General features: G+C 43.9%; 1 protein-coding gene across 2 annotated transcripts in view; it reads right to left on the bottom strand.

The window, feature by feature from the left end:
• Nucleotides 1–21,784, bottom strand: part of PITRM1 (pitrilysin metallopeptidase 1) — a 35,517-nt gene extending 13,733 nt beyond the window's left edge. The window contains exons 1-14 of one of the 2 annotated variants that reach the window (XM_028506736.2): nt 21,674–21,784; nt 18,300–18,402; nt 13,855–13,961; nt 13,207–13,358; nt 12,594–12,708; nt 12,418–12,514; nt 11,121–11,281; nt 8,694–8,820; nt 8,347–8,435; nt 7,405–7,533; nt 6,438–6,551; nt 3,424–3,520; nt 2,667–2,801; nt 1,311–1,449 (exon numbers count right to left, since the gene is read on the bottom strand). In XM_028506736.2, the coding sequence (XP_028362537.1) occupies nt 1,311–1,449; nt 2,667–2,801; nt 3,424–3,520; nt 6,438–6,551; nt 7,405–7,533; nt 8,347–8,435; nt 8,694–8,820; nt 11,121–11,281; nt 12,418–12,514; nt 12,594–12,708; nt 13,207–13,358; nt 13,855–13,961; nt 18,300–18,402; nt 21,674–21,726 (1,618 nt within the window). In that variant the 5' untranslated portion in view covers nt 21,727–21,784. The remainder of the gene's footprint in view (nt 1–1,310; nt 1,450–2,666; nt 2,802–3,423; nt 3,521–6,437; nt 6,552–7,404; nt 7,534–8,346; nt 8,436–8,693; nt 8,821–11,120; nt 11,282–12,417; nt 12,515–12,593; nt 12,709–13,206; nt 13,359–13,854; nt 13,962–18,299; nt 18,403–21,673) is intronic. The other variant, XM_036025067.1, reaches the window with a different exon arrangement.
• Nucleotides 21,785–22,035: the final 251 nt, after the last annotated feature.

The raw sequence follows: 22,035 nt of genomic DNA, 5'->3' as shown, positions 1-22,035 counted from the left end.
ATCATCACAACATACATGTATGCAAATCATTGTGTGTACACCCAAAAGCAGTACGTCAAATATACTTCAATTAAAAAAAACAAACAAAAAACCCCAGAAAAACGAAAGAGGAAATTTGTCAACTACTACTCACATAACAAAAGCTTGTGTTTATAATTCAATTAGCACGTTAAATTTACGGGCAGATCTAAAATAACAGTATGTCTAAAGAATTCAGAGGTAAAGAATAGGTTGCATATTGGCACTAATTTTGCCTTTGCTAGATTAAAGCAGCTCAAACTGAACTTGGTCAAAATGGAAGGGGTATATTTGTGTGTGTACTACATGTATATTTTAATAAGATACTATGGATACATAATTTTCATATGCTGAAATTCACAAGTTTGAAGATACAGTTCTGTGAGTTCTGACAAATATATAAAGTAATGGAACTACCACGTCATGATATAGCATTTGTCCAACACCCCAGGAAGTCCCTTCTTGGCTCTCTGAAGGCTTCTCCCTGTCCCCACTTGGGCTCCACCTGCCTTCTGTCGCTGTCCCTTTGCCATTTGCAGGGTTTCACATAAATGGACTCACTCAGTAGGGATTCTTTGTGCCTGGCCAATTTCCCTCAGCAAACAAAAGCTTTTGAGATTCATCAACAATGGTTGTATCTGTATTTTGTTCCTCTTTATGGCCAAGGAGTATTTAATTTTGTGGACACAGCACATTGGAGGGATGTGAGTTGTCTCCAGTTCTGTATGGACATACGCTTTCATTTCTCCTGGGTCAACAAGGGTAGGACTACTGGGCTTTAAAGTAAGTTTATGTCCAGTGCTATAAGAAATTCTACAACTTTCTGTCTTCACTGTGCCCGCGCCACGCCGACCCGAGTGTGGCTTCAACACAGCTCATGCCTCTCCCAGCACTGAGACGAGACCCGCCTCCTCTTTCTCACAGCTCACACTGTCCCCAGTGCTGGGGGCAGTTTACCACACAGTGCAACACACCACACATGCTAGTGGCACAGCACAGCACCTGATATATGGAAGTACTTCTAAAATTTGGAAGGTGAACATACCTTCTAAAGCTTCCCCATTTCCACTACTCCTGCCTTTCCTGCCCAACTACAGGGTGAGTTTTCTGAGATGGACCCTGGTCCATCCTACTGGGGCTAAACCCATAACACCCAACACAGAACTTGGCAGGTGCCCAACAAATGCTTGTTGGTTGAAATAAGACTTTTTTGCAACTGCTTCGTCAGTAAGAAGTTCACTGGGGTTGGGCAAAGTATAGAGAATGACTGGGAGCAAAGCTGAGCACCTGACCTTTGTCATAGATCTGCTGCTTGTCCTCCGGGGAAAGAGCGCTGACCTTTTGCCTCAGTTTTTCATTTTCCATTTGTGCTTGTTTCTCGGAATACTTGTCATCTGGTTTCATTGACAAAGTCAATTTATGCTGATTATTCTGCAACAACGACAACAACAAAAAAGCCAAATTACAGTAAGATGTTACTAAAGGCTGAGGCGCTGGCTGGCCTTTCTCTGCCTGTGTGCCCTTAGTCCTGAGACCCACCTTCTACTTCAAACAGTGGCCACAGCAGAACTCACCCCAAAGGCTGCCCTGCAGAAAGCACGTGAGGCAGACAAAATGCTTACAGTCATACTTGCTAGGCAGAAATGGCGTGATTCATATCGGCTGTTATTACTGTTATTAGCATGATTATGATGATGTTGTAACCATAAGTGTATCAATATGCAACATTTTCTTTACACCTTAGTTGTACAAGGAAACTATACTTATTAATACAAATTTTTGATTTCAGTCTAAATTACAGACAATACAGAAAACAATTTAATTTTTATCTAGTCTTCATTACACTATCTCTCAAAGGCTCAATCTTCACTTGGTATACTACAAATTATCAGGACAAAATAGATGCAGACTAACACACTTATTAGGTGACTTAATGTGCTGCCTTTATTTATTTCACAACTAAAAACACTCTCGTGCAGAACGCTCATGTGTAATTCCACAGAGAAGTGGGAGAGTTAGTAAAACAAAAACTTTATGCAAAACAGCTTACAATAGCTTGGAGAGATCACAGTTCAAGTGATCAAATCATGCCCGATGTCCAAAACAATGGCCTCGGCATAACAATCACCCTTCACAAGAGGTAGCAGTCCTACCCCCACACCCCCTGCCATGGTCAGGTCTTAATAGGAGTTCTACCATATTGACGACTATCTACCAGGGGACATACAAGTACATACCAAGTACAAGTGCCTAGAAATCTACAGAAACAAGGAACAAGCATCAAAATATCCTTATAAAAATAACCAGAATATTCACACATGTAGGTGACTTGTTCTCATATTCTATATGTTCCATTAACAAAGGAGCACAAAAATATATGCAGGTGTTTTGTTAATACACACAGAGGCAAATACTCATACATAAAAAATAACACACATATAGTCATGAAATAAAGCTAACTCACACCTGAACCTGGAAAACCAAATGTTTAAGTTAATACGAGCATTTACATCTTTAATAATTAAGAAATCATGTCACCTATTCATTAACAGAAATTGATTTACATATATAACACTATATTCCTAATGTTCCTCTCATTATAAAATTCAACTTCAAAATTATAGATGTAACTTCTCCAATTTTCTTACCTTAAAATATTGTTTTACTTTTTCTTGCAAAAACTGTGGATTTTCCTTAAGGCACTGCCTGAACCGAGCCACATGACTTCCCAGCTGCAGGAGCTCCACAGGGTCCCCGTCGTGATTCCAGCAGGAAGCTATGTACTGCAGCAGAGAATTTCAAAGCCACAAAGCACATTACACGACCGACTCCACATCAGCTCACTAAACACCAACGGCGGCATTTATTAGAATCTGCTTCTGTGTTTAAGAATACCACAGATAGCTAATAATAATGAAAATTAAATCATTCTTTGATTAAAAAGAAGAAAAACTAAACTCATTTAAAACTTTTTGTTCCTAAAAATATTAAAAAAGCACAGGTTTGAAAATTACTTTTAGAACATATAATTACCAACAAACCAACAGTTATTATATAAGTCCCTACCCATTTAAAGCGTTCTGTATAAATCTAATTTACATACAGACGTAAGATACCAAAAAGCCAATGAAGCAACCCAGTAAAAAGACAAAATATTATAAAATAAATTAAAAGTGAATTTGTATCAGATGCAAAACAACATCACTTTCAAGGTATTGGGTGGGGCAAAAGTAGGTTTATAGTTGTTTGTATGGAAAATAGTACAGTAAATAATAATACAAGTATAAACTCTGTGTACATGCACTCATAACTGTAAACCTACTTTTGCCCCACCCTCTACTTTTAAGAACCACTAATTCCAAAGGTAACCAAAAAAAGAAAGAAGATGGCTGAGAAATTACACACAGATGTCAGGGCGAGTCCAAAGCTGACAGACTGATGCTTCATTTGTATTTCAATTTTATGAAGTAAAGCTTCAATTTGATCATCTTCAAATCCTTTCCTAAAGAAATATTAAAAACAAAGACATTAAAAGAAATAAATGTTTTTTACTACAAAGCTGCAATAATCAAAACAATATGGTATGGGCAGAAATACAGACATACAGCCCAATGGAACAGAATTGAGAGCCCAGAAATAAACCCACACGTATACAGGCAACTGATTTTGACCAAGAAGCCAAACACATAACAGAGAAAGAAAAGCCTCTTCAATAAATGGTGTTGGGAAAACTGGACTGCCGCATGCAAAACGATGAAACTAGAGTGCTATGTGACACCATACATAAAAATTAACTGAACGTGGATTAAAGACCTAAAGATAAGACCTGAAACAATAAAATATATAGAAGAAAACACAGGTACTAAACTTATGCACCTTGGTCTAGAGCAAATTTTATGAACTTGACACCAATGGCAAGGGAATGGAAAAGCAAAAATAAAATAATAAACTACATCGAACTAAAAAGCTTCTGTACATCAAGAAACTGTCAGTGAATCAAACATGTATCCAATCGCCCTGGCTGGTGTGGCTCAGTGGATTGAGCACTGGCCTGCGAACCAAGGTGTCACGGGTTCGGTTCCCAGTCAGGGTGCATGCCTGGGGTGCAGGCATGGTCCCTGATGGGGGGAGTGTGAGGGGCAACCACATATTCACACATTGACTTTTCTCTCTTTCTCTTTCCCTTCCCCTCTGTCTAAAAATAAATAAATCTTTAAAAAATATATTTAAAAAAATTTAAAAAATGTATCCAACCAAATAGGAGAAGATATTTGCAAACCTTCAATATAGGGCTAATACCCAAAATATATAAAGAACTCCATACAACTCATACAACTCTACAATTACATACACAAAAAACCCAAACAATCTAAGAAATGGGCAGAGGACCTGATTAGACACTTTTCCTAAGAAGACAAACAAACAACCAACCGACATATGAAAAGATGGCCAACTTCACTAGCTATAAAGGAAATACAAACCAAAACCACATCGAGGTACCACCTTATACCTGTCAGAATGGCTGTCAGCACCAAGATAAGGAATAACAAGTGTTAGAAAGGATGTGGAGAGAAGGGAACCTTTGTGCACTGTTGCAAGAAATGTAAACTGGTATAGCCACAGGAAAACAGTTTGGAGGTTGCTCAAAAATTTAAGAATAGAGCTACCATATGAGCAATCCCTCTTCTGGGTGCCTACCTGAAAAACGTGAAAACATTTATTCATAAGGATATATGCACCTCTATGTTCACTGCAGCATTATTCACAATAACCAAGGCATGGAAACAACCAAAGTGCCCTTCTATGGTTGACTGGATAGAGAAGATGTGGTCCATACATACAATGGAATACTACTCAGCCATAAGAAAGGATGAAATGTTGCCATTTGTGACGTGGATGGATCTTGAAGCATATATTGCTAAGCAGAATAAGTCAGATGGAAAAGGACGAGAACCACATGATTTCACTCACATGTGAGATATAAAACAGAAAACAACAAAGGAACAAACTTACAGACACAGGTAACAGTGTGAGGGTTACCAGAGGGGAAGGTGGGTGGAAGGGAGGATGAAAAGGGTAAATGGGGTTAAATATGGCGATGAGAGGAGACTAAACTTTGGGTGCTGAGGGCAGAATATACAGATATATTATAACCCAATTTTAGAATAAAAAGCCACACAACCCAATTAAAGAACTGATCAGGAATCTGCATAAACATTATTCCAAAGAAGACATGCAGTGGCCAATAAGCACAAGCAGCATTGCTCAACAGCACTAACCACTGGGTAAATGCAAACCAAGACAACTTCAAGTCTGCCAGAATGTCTATAATTATAAACAAAAAGTTAGATTTGTGAGGACCTGACTGTCCTAAAGATTAGATAATTTGGAGTTTTCATACATTTTGGGTGGGATTTAAAATGGCTTAGTCACTTTGCAAAACAATTTGATTTGAAAATTCTTCAAAAAATTAAATACAACAGGAGACCTCCTGAAAATGGAATTATCTTCTGGAAAACAGGCCCCCTGTAGTACAGGCTTTCCCCACTAGGTTAGTGTTCTAGAAACCCATCTGTTTCAGTGTGCCAGCTGGTGTTGTTGTGAGAAGCTGTGTTCAGCTTCAGTGAATGTTTCTGAAGACTTCCAATGCATTTGCCTGAGTGTCCAGCAGTTTCTGACCAAAAACGGCATGACCCCATGCCGCACCCTCCCTATTCACCTGATCTCACCCTGAGCAACTTTTTTTGTTTCCCCAGATTAAAAAGTCCTTAAAGGGAAATGTTTTGCTGATGTGGAAGAGGTGAAACAAAAAATAGCATAAGCCTTTTAGCATCAAAATTGATGCATTCAAGAAGTGTTTTGAGCAGCAGAAAAAACATCTTGATAGGTGCAGTGCATCAAATGGAGAGTACTTTGAAGGTGACGAAAGTTTAAACATGTAAGAATAAATCCACAATTTTTTATAAATAAACTGTTTTTTTTTTTTTGGTGGGGGTGGGGGGTGGGTAGCCCCACAAAGCACTACCATCTGTCCCAGAAATTCTACTCTGGGTTGTTTAGCCAAAAGAAAAGAGAACATGTATCCACACAAACACTTGTATGTAAATGTTTATAGCAGCAGTATTCATCCTTGCCTCCAAAAATACTGGAAACAATGCAAACATCTATCAAGTGATGAGTGGATAAACAATGTGGTATATTCATATATGCAGTATTATTTAGTAATAAAAAGGACTGAAGTCCTAAAATAAGTGTTTTTGCAGCAAGGGATCAGAGACAATATTTAAGCAACTAAATGTGAAGAAATATGTTTTATTATGTAGAGATGGCCAAACAACGGAGGAGACCTGGCTGGCCCCTTGCTATAAAGCATTCAGGAACTGAGAAGGCAAGGGACTGGTGCAGAGGGCCATACATACGTGACGACATCATCAATCGTCCTGTCGATAATGTCTCGGACTGTCTGAATGTCCTTCTCTGCAATCCCCTGCAGGCCCACACTGAAGAAGGCCTCCCTCGTGCAGCCATTGTATCTAGAACAGGAAAGGTGATCATGCATTAGAGTCCGTGTGGCTTCCATCACTCCCTTGCCATGTGCTTCATTTAAAGATCAAATACACTGCAGACCAGAGCTAAGAACACTGAACCCCCAAGTCCTCCAAGGCAAAGCCAATGAAAGCAGTGTCCTCACATGCCTGCTTCTCAGACATGCTTGGTCACAGAGACATCACATCTATTTAACATTTCTCAACATCACTATAACTTATACTTCAGGATTATAGCAAATTAAATCTAAAAACTAGAGAACTGCTCAGTTTTACAAAACCTTAAGATTTCAAATATTTAATGACCTGACTTTTAACACAGATAGCAGTATGCCATTCTGAGATCTTTAGAGAGCCATCTTTCTCCAAATCCCCCCTATAGGGGACATAAGGAACTTGTCCTGAAACCATACTCTAACGCACAGTTCTATGCCGGGGCAGGAAGGGGCCACCCTGTCACTGTGTGATGTGAGGCATCCTACTGCCCGGGCCCCACCCACCAGATGGCAGTAACCCTCCCTCCCTAGTCATGACAAAAAAATGTGTCCACCTGGCTGGCGTAGCTCAGTGGATTGAGCGCGGGCTGGGAACTAAAGTGTCCCAGGTTCGATTCCCAGCCAGGGTACATTCCTGGCTTGCAGGCCATAACCCCCAGCAACATTGATCTCTCCTCTCTCTCTCTCTCTCTCTCTCTCTCTCTCTCTCTCTCTCTCTCCCCCTCCCTTCCCTCCCTAAAAATGGATGAATAAAATCTTTAAAAAAAAAATGTGTCCAGACACTGTGAAACATCAGAACTGCCCCCAATGGTGAACAACTGATCTGATCCGACAATAACACTTACCCAACATCAGGAGAAAAGTCTGTGCCAAGTCCAGATTCAATCAGGGCTTTGTAGAAGGGGGAGTTGGGCCCGCCGATCAAGAGTGAAGACAGAAGGCTTAATGTGAAGGCTTCAAATGTGTTGGTGATGCTTCATTTAAAGGAGATTGGTTGAGGGGTGCAAGAAAAAGCGGAAACCAGTGTCCCTTATAAATGTTCTCAAAACCATTAAAATCACTAATCCATTGACACTTATTTCCAAAGAAGCTGAAGTTCTACTAGAAATTCTTGCATTTCAACCTCTATTTTAATAGTTATATCAGCAAAAGAGTTTTTTTTTTTAATTTTATTTGGAAAGTTCTTCTACACTGGGGCTTTTCTGGGAGTCCCAGACCATAGAGTCAGCTTAGCTGCACATCAAATGCTATCACAGGAGAGAGTGCCAAGCACTCCGACATAGGACTTCAGTTCTAACCACACTGTCACTCAACGCAGCAGACAAGAAGCAGTGAGGAGATGGGGCACCGTCAGCCGTGCAGCTTCTGAGGGCAGATAGCCCTCAGGGATGCAGTGTGCCAGGGTTCCTTCCTACCCACACGCCCTCCAGGTGTCCAGCTCTCGACAATTACATGGAGCTATGTGGGCCACATGTTTTTCTGAGGCAGTGCTCACAGTGCTGTGCTCATACTTAGAGGCACCCGTGACCCCAGTGGTAACACCTACTGCTCTAACACAGTTTTTTCTCTAGGAACGAGCTTTAAAATGCAGGGAGGAATAAGTTACTTTTCTTCTGAATGGCTACCCAGAGTGATTTCCCCTCATACTATCCCAGATGTTAAAAACTCTGCAGACATCCAACACCTGCTGCAATACTGAATCCTAACCACGTGCCCACTCACACCCGACTGGAGAGATCACCACACCCTGCTTGCCTGCATTTCCCCACCTTCACACGGACACTTACTCTGGTAAGAGGAAGCTGACACTGACGGTCGTTTGTTTAGAGGCATTTGCGGCCAGTGAGTCGGGGGCGCAGGTGATCTGAAACTCCCTCTGTAAAACCACGTGATGTGTGAAGCAGGCACAGCATATGAATGAAGGGGTTTAAACCAGTACAGATTATCTACACAAATAAAATGGTCCAAGAAAAGCTTTTCACTAAAATAACTTTCTTTTCAAACAAATAACCATCTTTAGGCTTGAGAAAATCTTACACATATAGCAGAGCTCACAACCACTTTTAAAATCCTCTTATTAACACACATATTAACGGGTTGGTAAAACACTGATTATCCTCTGCACGGCACTCACCGGCTTATCCCAAGGCTTCTGAGCTGGCACTGCAGTGCTTGGCTCAATTTTCTGAAATTTACTCAGAGCTTCTTCTTGAATTTGTTTCAGATGCTGTTCTAGTGGAAAATTGCCATAAGTGAAGAACCTAAAAATTTGACAGGATAGATTATTCTCTTTTAGTTTTAAAAATTAGAAATCAATACAGATGGCTTTTTGTATAAGCAGAGTGAATGCATATATGTAGCAGCTGATGACAGGCCAGCCTCCAAGTGGAAATGAACTTCATAGGAATACATTTTTTTTCACTTAGTTTAACTATAAACACCAAACAGAAGCTTTTGCTCTTTTTATAAGATAGGTGGTTCAAACAAACACAAGTTGTACAGACTGAATTAATTAAGTGTGAATTTGGCAATAGTTTCTCTTTATTTTAAATCTGTTATGAAGGTGCAATGAGACACAAATAAACTACATGTTAAGCTGCTCTGTGACCTTGGCCACAGTGACACAATAATCCATCTAAGACTGAAAGACAAAGAATCTCATGAAGTTCTATTTTAGGTTATAAATTTCAGGTTACACGTGTTTTGAAACCAACACATTTTTTAGCCGGGGGAGAAGAGTGACAATGACAGAGTTGATCTTCTCTAACATAATGTTCTCTGAGCTATGGCTAAAAGCTTAAGAAGGAGTGTCTTCAGCATCCCTAAACAATGTCTGCTAGAAGGTTAAGAAAGCGATGCCCAGGAGCAGTGGGCACCCTGGGGCCGTGCAGACACAGGCCTGTCACTGCGTGTCCCCGTTAGTCACAGAGCACCTTGGGAAATGACCACCTGCTCACCTGGAGCAGTGGGAATCTGGATTTTGAGTGGGGGGACAGAAAACAAAGAAACTACCAAAGACTAAAGTTTGTCCAAAAGACAGAATAAGCCCGAGGGAGCTCCCTTGGCCATAGTTGGCACAAAATGAGCATAAAAAAAATTTAAAAAATCCATTTGGTCTCTCATCTCAGATACATATATCAATATATACAAGTTAAAAAATGTGTATGAGGCTATATGGTTTTAAAAAATAAAACAAACCAAACAAAGCTAAAAAGAAAAGCATATTTTCATTGGAGGAGCGACTGCCACCGTGTTCCCCCAAAACTGGGCAGCCAAGGGAAGCAGATACCCTGCCTTTCCCACGGAATCCTGTCCTCAGGGCGGCCCCCGGCCCTGCGGGTGGGGAAAGCTCTTCTTCACAGGAGCCCAGCTAGTTCACATAGAAGAGCTCGTTAGCAACCTTCACTACCTCTGCTGAAGGAAGTGCTCCAGGCAACAGTCACCCACTAGTAGTAGAACAACGAACGGGTGAAAAGGAACTCAGTGTCCACAAGGTGCCAGATTACTGCCCTGACACCGTGTCTGTCAGTACACAGCTTTACGGTGGAGGGGTCGCCATCACTGTGGGAGCCTGCAAACCAGCTTTGATGTGCAGCCTCCCCACGGGGTAAGCAGGTCCGAGACGTCTGATGTGGCAGGTATGCATGCAGGCACCACCTGTGAGGTGAACCCAGTCCTTGTAGCCAAGTCCAGCTCTCAGGAAACACAGGAATATGTCCACCAGTGGCACAGGGTGGCAATCATGCATCCCAGAAGGTGACAAAATCCAGAGGCAATCTGCCTACTCTCTTCAACTTCTATGAAAACGAGTCAGGACACTGTCCTCCACTAAAGGGCACTTAAGAGCCACACTAACAAAAGGCAATTTGTGCGCCTCACACAGGCCACAAATTTCGGGGACAACTGGAAAGTCTGATTTGGGGTAACTGGTAGGGGGCTTTAAGCAAGCCTTTTTATTTCCTTAAATATGAAAATGGTATTATCTTATGTAAGAAAACATCCTTATATTTTAGGGTCATACATACATGTATTGGGGGTAAACCCTCATGTCTGTAATTTCCTTAAAATTAAGTTGGTAAAGAAAATACCCATGTGATAAGTGCATGAAAAAATCATTATTACAGTCTCTATTTTTTTGTATGCACAAAAATTTTCATAATTAAAATTTAAATGTTTTTATACTTAATCTTGCAAACTGGCTTTACATTAGTGTTTTCTTTGTAGTGTTCTCTGAAACAAGCAATTTATCAACCAACAAGTACCCAAGGTTTAATACACCTGCAGCCACCATTCTCAGAGCACTGTGGGACCCAGGCCCTCCTCCAGGGTGTGCTGTCACCACTGTGCTGGCAGGGAAGAGTGACTGCTACTGACTCTCAGACTGAGCATCCAAGTAAAAGGCAGGCAATCTATGACGGGAAGGAGCCTGTCTAAATTCAAATGGTTCTTAAGCAAACATCTCCTTGCTAAATGTGAGAAAAGCTTATCATTTAGTGTAAGAATATACAAATAAGCCAACTCCTAACCAAGCCACCACCAAACTTTAAAGACAAAACCTCACCTGGCATTGCTGGGGTGATAATGTGTAGCATGGAACTGTTTCAGCTGCTCCCACGTGAGGTCTGGGATGCACAACGGATCACCACCAGAGATCACGGCGTACGTGTGGTCAGGAAGGAGTCGGTTCTGAAGGTGCTGTGCGTATAGCCTCTCGGTGTCTGTCTTCAAGTTAAAAAAATATACATATACGTAACATAACACACATTATTACAACACAGCAAGTTAATCACATTCTGGGAGCATATACCTCTAACACCTTGCGAGTAAAACTTTCCCAATGGTAGACAAGGGCACCCACACTGACATTGCTTAACAAAGCACTCAGTCCGCTCATGACCTGTGCACAGGACCGAGGGACCAGCTCTCTCAGAAGAGGAGGCTCATCCACGTTGCCATGTGCACTGGGTGACGAACAGGGCTGAGGGACAGATGTCCTAAGCTCCCTCTGCCCACGAGCTGTGTGGGAGGTGCAGTCCCATGGGCATCCAGAGGCAAAGTGGTTACACTAACTTGAATTTTAAGGTGCTCAGAGGAAACAATGCCCAAACCGAGGACTGCAGATGAGAAACAGCTGCCAGCTGCAGGAGCGGCCGGCAAGGGGGAAGGGCTCCAAAGTCAGGGGGCTGGGAGGACAAGGCCCAGGACAGGGGCTCTCAAACTGTCTGGCCTCTGACCCCTCATGCTCCCAAACAAACATTCACGAGCTCCCAAAGAGCCTCTGGTGATGTGCATTTCTTGATCACGTAGGGGAGTGTGTGTATAACTTTTCTATATTAGAAATGAAAACTGAAAACTCGTAAAACTTATTCATTCACTAACTTAAGCCATCATTACATGTTAACCAGTATGTTCTTAAAAATACTTTTCATAAAAAAAAGTTATTGAGAAAATCGACACTTTTAGATATTTTACAATTCTCTTTAACATATGGCTTCATAGGAGAGAGCTGGCTTCTATGTCTGCTTCTGTGCTGACATCACACACCATGTAATACGGCCTTGGGAAAGCCCACTGCATGCTCAGTAGGAATGAGGGTGGACGTCTTAGTGCTGCTGTGAAAAGGGTTCTTCTCTCACAGACCCCCGGCAGACCACACTCAGGGTCCCCAGCACACAGAACTGCTCTGCAAGAGTGGGGTCTAGAATGAATGGGAGCTGGGCTCCCACATAATTTAATAAATCCCACACAATGAGAATATTAAGCGACATAACAGAATGTCAACCACCTTCCAAACCTACTTATATTGCAATGTTTTTTACAGAGTACGATAATTTTAACATAAGAAGGAAAAAACTCACAAATGCTCCTTTCATCTCATTGAAGACAACCCCTTTGAAGACCAAGGCTGTCTGCGGGTCATGGGGATTCTCGTGTTCCAGTCGCCAGCCCTCCTGCCTAAAAAATGGTGAACAATTAATTTCACGATGATAGTGCCCCTGATACTGAAGTCTACAATCAATCAGTCATTACGTACCAGAAGTCAAGTTCTCGCAAGCACGGGAAAAAGGCCGCATCCAAATACACAGAGAGGAGGTTCTGGAAGTCCTTGGGGTTTTGTGTGGAAAACGGGTACATGGTATAGTCACTAGCTAAGTGCAAACGAAAGGGAGGGTTGTAATACATCAGATTTTCATGGGAACCATGGTCCAGCACCAAATACCACCTCACAGGCCTAGAACGGCAGCTTGTCTGTGAGGACGCCCACTGAACTTGCTCTTTAACTGCACTTGTAACAGCACTTCTGTGCACACCATCAGCCTATTCACTCTGTTCCCCAAAATGAAAACTCAACACCACAGCCATCAACATGACATAACGCCACAAAGGCTGAAGTTTACAGCTACGTTCCACAAAAAAAAAAAAAAAAAACCCTGTTCTAACCTTTTCCAGAAAAACCTCAGATGCCTTTTTCCTAAAATTCCCATTTTTATAATCCAATCACAATACTGCTCTCCTAAAGGATTAAATTTCTGACACGCTTCAGCTAGAACTGAGCACAATATCTATTGTCACCTCCAGGGCCTGACTCCCCCCCTCATCTTAGAAATGGACCCAACCACAGTTTCGGGCCAGAATGTTGGTCTTACCTGTGAAGGCGTTCATAAAGGTGGACAGCGACCTGTTCAGCATTTTGAAGAAGGGGTCTCTGCATGGGTATTTCTGTGAGCCACACAGGACCGTGTGCTCGAGGACGTGTGGGACCCCGGTGCTGTCCGTGGGGGTGGTGCGAAACTGCACGCTGCGGGCAGAAGAGAGCCACGACAGGGCAGGGCATGTGAGCGCACACCGTCCGACAGCCGCCGACTGTGCCGCCACCTCGGAATTCATCATTTTAACACAGTATCCCTCATGGAAATGTTTGTCAACTGCAGTGTGTAGAATCACTGACTGCAACTGTAAACTTTATGTCCCTGAGAACTTAAACTCACTTAATCTTTTCCTTGTCTTTTCAGGGCAGTGTCAGTACCATTACTTTAAACTATGGCAATGCTCTAAGGCAGGGGTGTGAAACTCATTGTCACCAGGGGCCACATCAGCCTCGCAGTTCCTTCAAAGGGCCGAAATAATTTTAGGACTGTGTAAATGTAATTACTCCTTAACTGTTAAGGAATTGACATTGCTTTCGGCCCTTTGAAGGCAACCATGAGGCTGATGTGGCCCCTGGTGAAAATGAGTTTGACACCCTCGCTCTAAGGAGAAACATGCAAGGATGTGCTTGCATGGTGTCTGCTCACCTGAACAGGTTATTCGTGTCTTCTCGAGCCAGGTGCAAATATTTTGCTCCTGTGTTGTCATGGCTGAGCTTCACAGCAGTCAGGAACAGTTCAGGGACAGATGTTACCTGAATCAACAACAGGAGCATGAGGCTAAACTCAATGGGAAAGGCATTCAGAATGGTTACGTTAAATCCACTGAGGGACTTGGCTGGTCTGCCTTAAAGTAGGGCGATTTCGGAACATTGGCACGTGGGTGCTGAAGGCACATCAGGAACCACCTTGTCCAAACCTGAATCTTACAAACGAGGAAAATAAGAGCTATGCTGACAATAATACACTCCTTCCCTTTTCAGAATGCTTACTATTTGCCAGACATTTTCTAAACAGTTCATGGTTACCCAGTGAGGAGGTGTCCTCGCCCCTGTTAAAGATGAGAACACTGAGGCTCGGAGCAAGAGCTCCTCTCCTGTAGCTCCTTCACACCCATTCTGTGGCACCAGAGCCCCCGAGGAATGAGGGCTTCCCTCGGGATGTCAGAATGACTGGCACAGGGACTGGGTCCAAGAGTAGAATATACCCGGTGGCCGGGAAGCCAAGTTAAAGTCAGGGGGTCAGAAGTAATCTGGGATAAGCTGACCACAAATATGTCATCATCCCTCCACTTCCTACTCAGATCTCAGAGGCAGCCGATTTTATCTCCCTTCTAACTGTCTGCTTAAACTGCTGAGGCACGTGCCCAGGTGATCAAGGTTGGACCTGTACACAAGCTTCCTAGGGTGGCATTAATGTTACAGGGTGCAGCCAAGAAGGGGGACCCCAAATAGGCATTTGAAATGGGGTCCAGAACTCAAGGTATCCAGGAGATTTTAAGGTGTCTTCACCCTTTCCCCCACAGGTGTGAGTTGGGGGAAGGGGCACACAGAGCAAGAACATGCAGGGCAGCTTTGCAGCTAATCCATGGCATGGTCATTTAGCATACCTGTAGCCTTTGGCTGGTCACTTAGATATGCTAAATAGATATGGCCATGCTCAAGGCCAGGGGGATGGAAAGGGACCTCCCCCCCAAATGGGACCTGGGAGGCAGGTCCCCTGAGTTACAGCACCTGTGTGGGAGCTGGGAGAAGACTGGCTCCACGACATGGGGTGACACCTGCCCAGACCCACGATGGCGACCACAAAAGCTGGAGAAGACAGCAGATTGAGGGCAAGTGTGCCCACGTGTAGGAGGAGTCGGAAATGGGGCTGCAGAAGAAGATTGGCGCAGGGGATTTAAACCCAGACACGGCAGCCATTGAGGGAGAGAACCACGCGGCCTTGCCAGAGTGGGGACTCTCCCTTCCTGCAGCCCTGAGAGAGGACCACATGCCTTTGCCAGAGTGGGGACTCCTGTAGCTTTAGAAGGGGAACCACCACCTGGTTTTAGCAGAGATCCCGGCGACTCAGCTGAGGGTGCCGGGAACCCAAGGAGGTCTCCCAGTCGAGATGGAGTACTAACTGGGAAGAACCAGAGGACTGCCTGAGCCACGGACTTCTATTTCCTTTCCTGAGACACGGTACTCTGGACTGGGCAAAGGGGGAAGGAAGGAAGGACTGTGTCTGTTTGTGGGTTTTTTAAGGGATTTTAGAATTTAATTAGGTCACTACTTTAAGTTTGTATAGCATTTAAATAAACATTTCCTTTCCTTTTCACAAATCTGTGGCATTGAGAGACGTCTTTCCTAGGGTGGCAGACATAACGGACCCGGGGCCTTTCTTTCAATAATAGTATATCGTCCCAGGCCCCCCTTGTTTGTTCTGTAATACTGCCAGCTGAGCACAAATTACTAGGAAGAACTGATAACTGCCTAAGCCACAGACTTCTATTTCTTTCCCTAAGATAGGTATCCCAGACTGGGCAAAGAGGGGAAGGAAGGACTGTGTGTGTTTCTGGGTGTTTTAAGGGACTTTGGGATTTTGACAAAAACATTAAGTCATTACTTTTAGTCCGTATAATTTGAATAAATAATTCCTTTCCTTTTCACCAATCTCTAACATGGAAAGCTATAATTCTCTGGCTTAGGGAAAAGTAAACCTAGTACAGGGGGACCCCAGGAGAAATGGGGGTCAATTCCGTAGCATTGTGGGACCCTCTTCCCTGGTGGCCAATCGGGGAGGATCATGGAAAACCACATGCACAGTAGCTTTAAAGTAATGCAACTACTTGTATATACTCAGTAAAAGCCCACTAAAACTAGCCAGGAAGGATCTGCCCTGTAAGAATAAAGTCCCTCCAGCCCATGAGATCAATCTCTGCTTGGAGGTGGCCTGCTCCCATGTTCTCTTCTATAAACTCTGGGTGTTCGGTTCAATTCTTTGTCCCGATCACTAAGAACCTGGTTACCTGTGCCCACCTGTGACACAATGAAAAGGAACACACCCTCCCTGAAGGTGGCCATCTCTTTCTGCATCAGCCTTCATGAAATCTCCACAGGCTCAGTACTGAAGGAGTTGGTTTCTTGCCCAACTTTGCCAGGGCCTCTCCCCTTCAATCACAATACCCACCGTGTCACTGTGACCACCAGACTGCTATTCGCTTTTCAGAGGCCATGGAAGTGGCTTGTCCACACTGACTACAGCAAGTTATTGGGAGGGCAGAGTTTAGAACCGGGGGAAGGGGGTGCTGTGTACAGAACCACTTCAAGTGGCATGGAAATGTAGCTCAGCACTCACATGGAAAAACCAGTGGAAAGCAAGTGGCACACAGGACCATACCCGCGGAGAGGTTTTCCCGTGGGGAATCAGGCCTGCATTGTACCTAGCCTGCTATGAGGCCCGCTTTTGCTAAAACTCCCTCACCCTGAATTGAGGCAACAAGTGCTTACTGCAACTTCCTAAAATCTGAGCTAAACCTCCCAAGTATGGAGTGTGACCAGTTCAACCACTTTTCCCTTGGTCTGCAACATTCTTCTCTTTGAATTAGCAACATTCTTTCTTTTGTTATCTGTAAAAGGTAGTCCCCTGCAGTGACTCTGTGCATAGTAAATGAGGACTACCTTCTGTGTAATGTACCCAGGGAAGCAATAAAAGCTTGTGTAGCAGAGGCTGGGGCCTTCTCACCCTCTCTCTCTTAGAGAGTGGCCATGCCGTCCCTTTTTCTCACCAGGACTTCTGTTGTCCGTGTGTATTTGTTCTCCAGCAGCCACAACATACACAGATCCTGCTGGCCAGGATCCACCTTAGTGCTGAGCTGTAATTTACAGCTATTAGATTGCTTACATCTCCGAACTTATTACACTTTATAAAAGATGATCAATGTGTTAAAATCAGTACTACAGAGAGATGTCTGCCTCATCACGACTTTCATGGTAACTATTTCTCAAACAAAGATGATCACGGTTTATCCTAGTTTCCATAAAACTTGAATAATAGAAGATAGGCATTAGTTGAACCTATCGTTACAATGATTTCACAGCACATGTAAATCAAACAAACCACCATGCTGTATGCCTTAAACTTATACAGTGTCAGATGTTAATTATTTCTCAATAAAACTGGGGAAGACCCCTTGAAAAATAAAAGAATCCACTCCTCTGAATAAGGCGCTCATTACCATACTGTATTAGAGATCCTCATCCCTTTGCACAGCCTTTGGGGCTCACCCTGTCTTGACCCACTGTTCTAGGCCCCTGCCTTGAAGCAGCCCCCAGCACTGCTACGTTGCCTTGGAGAGAGGTGGTGACTATCCTGAATTTCACTGCCACCTTCTCTATAACACCTCCTTCTCCAGGAACCTCCCCTATCCTGCCACAGAGTAGCCACCCTCTCCTCCTGTCTTCCTTTTGCTCCCCCTGCACTTCTGCCGTGAAGTTCCTCACACTATTCCTGTATTCTGACAGCAGGAGTCCTCTGGAGTGAGAGCTGCTTGGCTCCATACGTGTCAGCACGTCAAGCACAGCAGGAAGCCAACAGCCAGGCAATTATGGGCAGCACAGATTTCTCAATTAATTGCATTAAAGAAAAAACAATGTGAAAGTTTAAGCAAGACAAAAACAAAACTAAAATCCATTTTAACAAAGACTAAAGTAAATGTAGGACCACACTCTCTTTTCCATAATTCAGAAGCCCAAATGGCTCAAAACCAGAAAGATTTTGCTAAGTTTGCAGCAAACTCATTTGATGGTAAAACCTCACCTGAATGGGTGTGGGACATCCAGAGTCTTTATGCGTCACACTCATTGTGGACTGTCAGGTGTCAGGGTGCAGAAACACTAAGGAGTTTGATTGACTCTAAAATCTGAAGGAGTTCCGAGGAAGGACTGGGAAGCTGTACTGAGAAAGTCCTTTCACTTGCTAACTCCATGCACTTTAGCAGCTACTATGAAGCAGAAGGACATCAGGGCCCAGAGTACAAAGATAAAAGAGAGCAGGGATCCACTCCAAAGGTCCTCACAGTCTCTCACTGAAGATGTCAGGACAGACCTTACCTGGCTCACGGTGAATCCGTGGATCTTCTCTCCGACCCTGTGCTGCAGCGCCCGCTCACAGGCTTTGGTGCTTCCATGCCTCCATGCTCTGCCGTTGGTACTGCTGCAGCCACAGAAAGTCATCAAAGTTAGAGGGTTTGCAGGACATTCAGCTCACGTAGTTCAGCAACATAAGAAAAATACTGTCACATAATAGCGATAATTCCAATTAAGCTCTCATCTTCCAACGACATTCCAGAAAACTAATTTCTACCAAAGTTTTGCAATGTGAATGACCTTTTATTTCAACTCAGCTTAAGCTTTATAGCATCAACTAATGATTAAACATTGAAAACCTTTATTTGTACAGGTTCATAAATAACTATCATACAATTATGACACCAATTTCCCTTAGCTGTATTTTAAAAACTCATGTCAAAATGGTTTTTTCCATCACAGTATCTCAGTAAATTCATATTACAGTGAAGTCCCACTATACACCTAATAAGTGGTGAAAATTAAGAAGTTGAGGATTACCAGAAACTCACACACTGCTCCTGGGAGTGAAAACTGGAACAGTGACTGTGGAACAGCATTTGGCATTACTTGGACGGCAGTTCACTCACCCTGACATACAGGTAATCCCATGCTTTTCAAAATCCACCTTCTAGCAGAAGGATCTTGTAACTTCACTTTAGGAGAGACCTACATTAGGATCTGTTTCACCAACCAAAAGAAATCTCAAAGGGATTTCCATTTTTTTTTTTAAGGTTAAAATCAGAAACAGCATCCTGCATTTGTTTCTCGGGAGCCATTACAGAGGCAGCATGCACCCAGAGAGCAGGGAGAGTGGCTCCACCAAGCTCCTTCCTGGGGAACCACACTCAGCATCTCAGCAGCAAGCTACCCGAGCTCTGCGCTGGGTCTGTGAGCATCTATACTGTGCCTCAACTTATTCTGTGCCTTCTGGCTTTTACTATATGTTAGTGTTATTTTGGGCTTTATGCCTTAACTGGTATAATTTGATAGGTTATTTTGAGGGTTTTGGACTGCTAAAAAGATTGCTTTTTGTTTTATGCCATTTTGGCTTAGGAATGGTTTCATGGGAATGTTCTAATTTGGGACCACAGGGGAAACCTGTAAATGTCCTGGAAACCAGTACCAGAGCAACAGCACACATACACAAAGCTGGTACCGTTCCTCAGAGTCCACCAATAGACACTATTCCATCAATAAACTCTGCTATAAGAATAAAGGGACTACAACTATGTGTAACAAAGATGTGGGTAAGGCAATGCTGAAGCAAAAAATAAATGAATAAATTAATAAAGGATACAAATGATAAACAGTATTATTTCAAACAGATACCACTGTATTGTAGGCATGTATACAGATGGTAAAACTATAAGGAAAGTAAGGAGGTAAGTTCTGTAACCCAGGGGAGAGATTACATCTAAGAGGTAAGGAATATTATGACCAATTAGGGGTAATCTTAAACTGGGTAATGGTGATACAACTTATTTTTAAATAAAATTTCTCTCAGCTGTATTACATGTTTTATAGAATTTTCTACATTAACATGTCTCTCAAAAATATTTTTTAAAGATATGCACAGAAAAGAAACACTCAGGCAATACTATGGAGATTGCTATAATCAACCAACATTTTCCTTACTGATTAAGCAAATTCTAGAACTGTGGGATATTTTAAGAAGTTACTTGTCATCAAGAGCCCAACCAGGAGAGGGTTATCAGCAGGGAGGTGGAGGGGGGAGAACAGGGAAAAGGTACAGGGAATAAGAAGCATAGATGGTAGGTAGAAAATAGACGGGGAGGGTAAGAATAGTATGAGAAATGTAGAAGCTAAAGAACTCATATGTATGACCCATACACATGAACTAAGGTATGGGGGAATACTGGTCGGAGGGTGCAGGACAGAGGGGAATAAAGGGGGGGGGCATGGGACAACTGTGAGAGCATAATCAATAAAACATATTTTTTTTTAAAAAAGAACCCAACCATGAAAAGCAAAACAGCCACGTGTATGAACAGCTAGTGTATGAACGGTCAGGGGCAACATGGGCTCTCCCCCATACCACTTTCTGGTAACTGGCTACACAGATGAACAATGCCCCAACACCATGAGGGTACCCCAACACACATTCCCTTCTTAGCCTAACAACACCATAAATTAAACAAGGTTTTGTGAATTAACATGCAACTTAGGCTTTTTAAATAAGTAAAATGTTACACTTTACAAACACATATGGCATGATACTCATTCACAGTTGAAAACTAAATGTAATCTTTCCCCACAAATACGGTCACTTTGAAAAGTTCAAATCCTGGAGGCTACAATTTTATAAACACATAGCAGCTTAAATTCAAGTACTTCGTGGAAACCTCAGTTCTCTTAAGGACTCTCCACCCACAAAAAAGGGAAGCAAACATATTAATGAGACCCATAAACTATCAGTTACTTTTATCACATGTATTAAAAGCCACATCAATGACAATCTCACTCTGAATTCCCAGAGAGAAAGGAGGTCACAGGATAGCTCCATGGGCCTTGGCCCTGCTTTACTCCACCACTTATCTCGCTGGCTGCATGACCCCTAACCCTGGTTCCTGGACAAGATCCCTTTGGGGGTGGGGGGGGGGGGGGGGCACTGGGCAAGGGAGGCCATTGGAGAGGGCTGCACTCCCATCAGGAGAGGCTAAGAGGATCTGCCACCCAGGCCGTGAAACGGTTTTCAGTCTCTTAGAGTCCAGGACCCCCAGATGAGAGGTCTAGGGGTAATGGCCCCCACAGCAAGAAGCTTCGGGGTACAAGAGCCCCAGCCAGTCCAGGAGTCTAGAAGTCCAGGAGGGAGCCCCGGGAGAGAGGTCTAAATGTGCAGGAGCCCCCGGTGAGGGGTCTCAGGGCACTAGAACCCCGGGAAAGTAGTCTCGGGGTTAGGGTTCCCAAAAGAGGGGTCTTGGGATGTGAGAGCCACAGAAGAGGAGTCTCAAGAAACGGGAGCCCCAGGAGAGGGGCTTCAGGGTACCAGAGCCCACGCAAAGGGTCCCGGGATACAGAAGCCCCAGGCGCAAGGTCTCGGGGTATGGAAGCCCCAAGAGGCAGGATCTAGGAGTCCTCGAGCCCCAAGCAAGGGATCTCAGAATACAGCAGCCCCAGAAGAGGGGTCTCGGGGTACAAAAGTCCCAGGCGAGGGTACAAGGGTGAGCGAGTCCCCAGAGCAGAAAGCTGTGATGCAACACCTCCTGCCCGAACCTGACCCTGAAGCCTCCCGCCCTTTCCCCGCCGCCACGCTATCGTCCGCGGCCTTCCAGCTTCCCAGTGCCCAGCCCCTCTTCTCCACCTCCTCGCCTTCTTTCCTTTAGCCCACATCTCACCCGCAGTTCAGCCGCCGCAAAGCAGCCGGTATTTGCCCGCTGCAACGCCACATGGCGTGTGACTAGCGTGTTAGGCCAGCGCTACGACCAATTTATCCCGACGCACGGAGCCGCCCGCGATCTCATTGGTTGGCACTTGGGAGCGACGCCCTCTCGAACAGGCTGGCATGAAAGAGGCGGGGCGGCTGGAGGGGCGGTCCTGTGTGAATGAGGGGCGGGCCTGTGCTATGAGGGCGGGCGGCCTATGTGGATGGGGGAAAGGGTTGCGTAGAAAAGGAACTGGAGTTGCTTAGGTCAGGGATATTAACCCACTCCTCCCCCCACCTGCATTGCTCTGATGAGACAACACGACATGATTTCTA

This window comes from Phyllostomus discolor, chromosome 1, assembly GCF_004126475.2.
Source record: "Phyllostomus discolor isolate MPI-MPIP mPhyDis1 chromosome 1, mPhyDis1.pri.v3, whole genome shotgun sequence".
Lineage (NCBI taxonomy): Eukaryota > Metazoa > Chordata > Mammalia > Chiroptera > Phyllostomidae > Phyllostomus > Phyllostomus discolor.
Note: the sequence above shows the minus strand (reverse complement) of the source record. Positions and strands in the feature narration are given on the sequence as shown.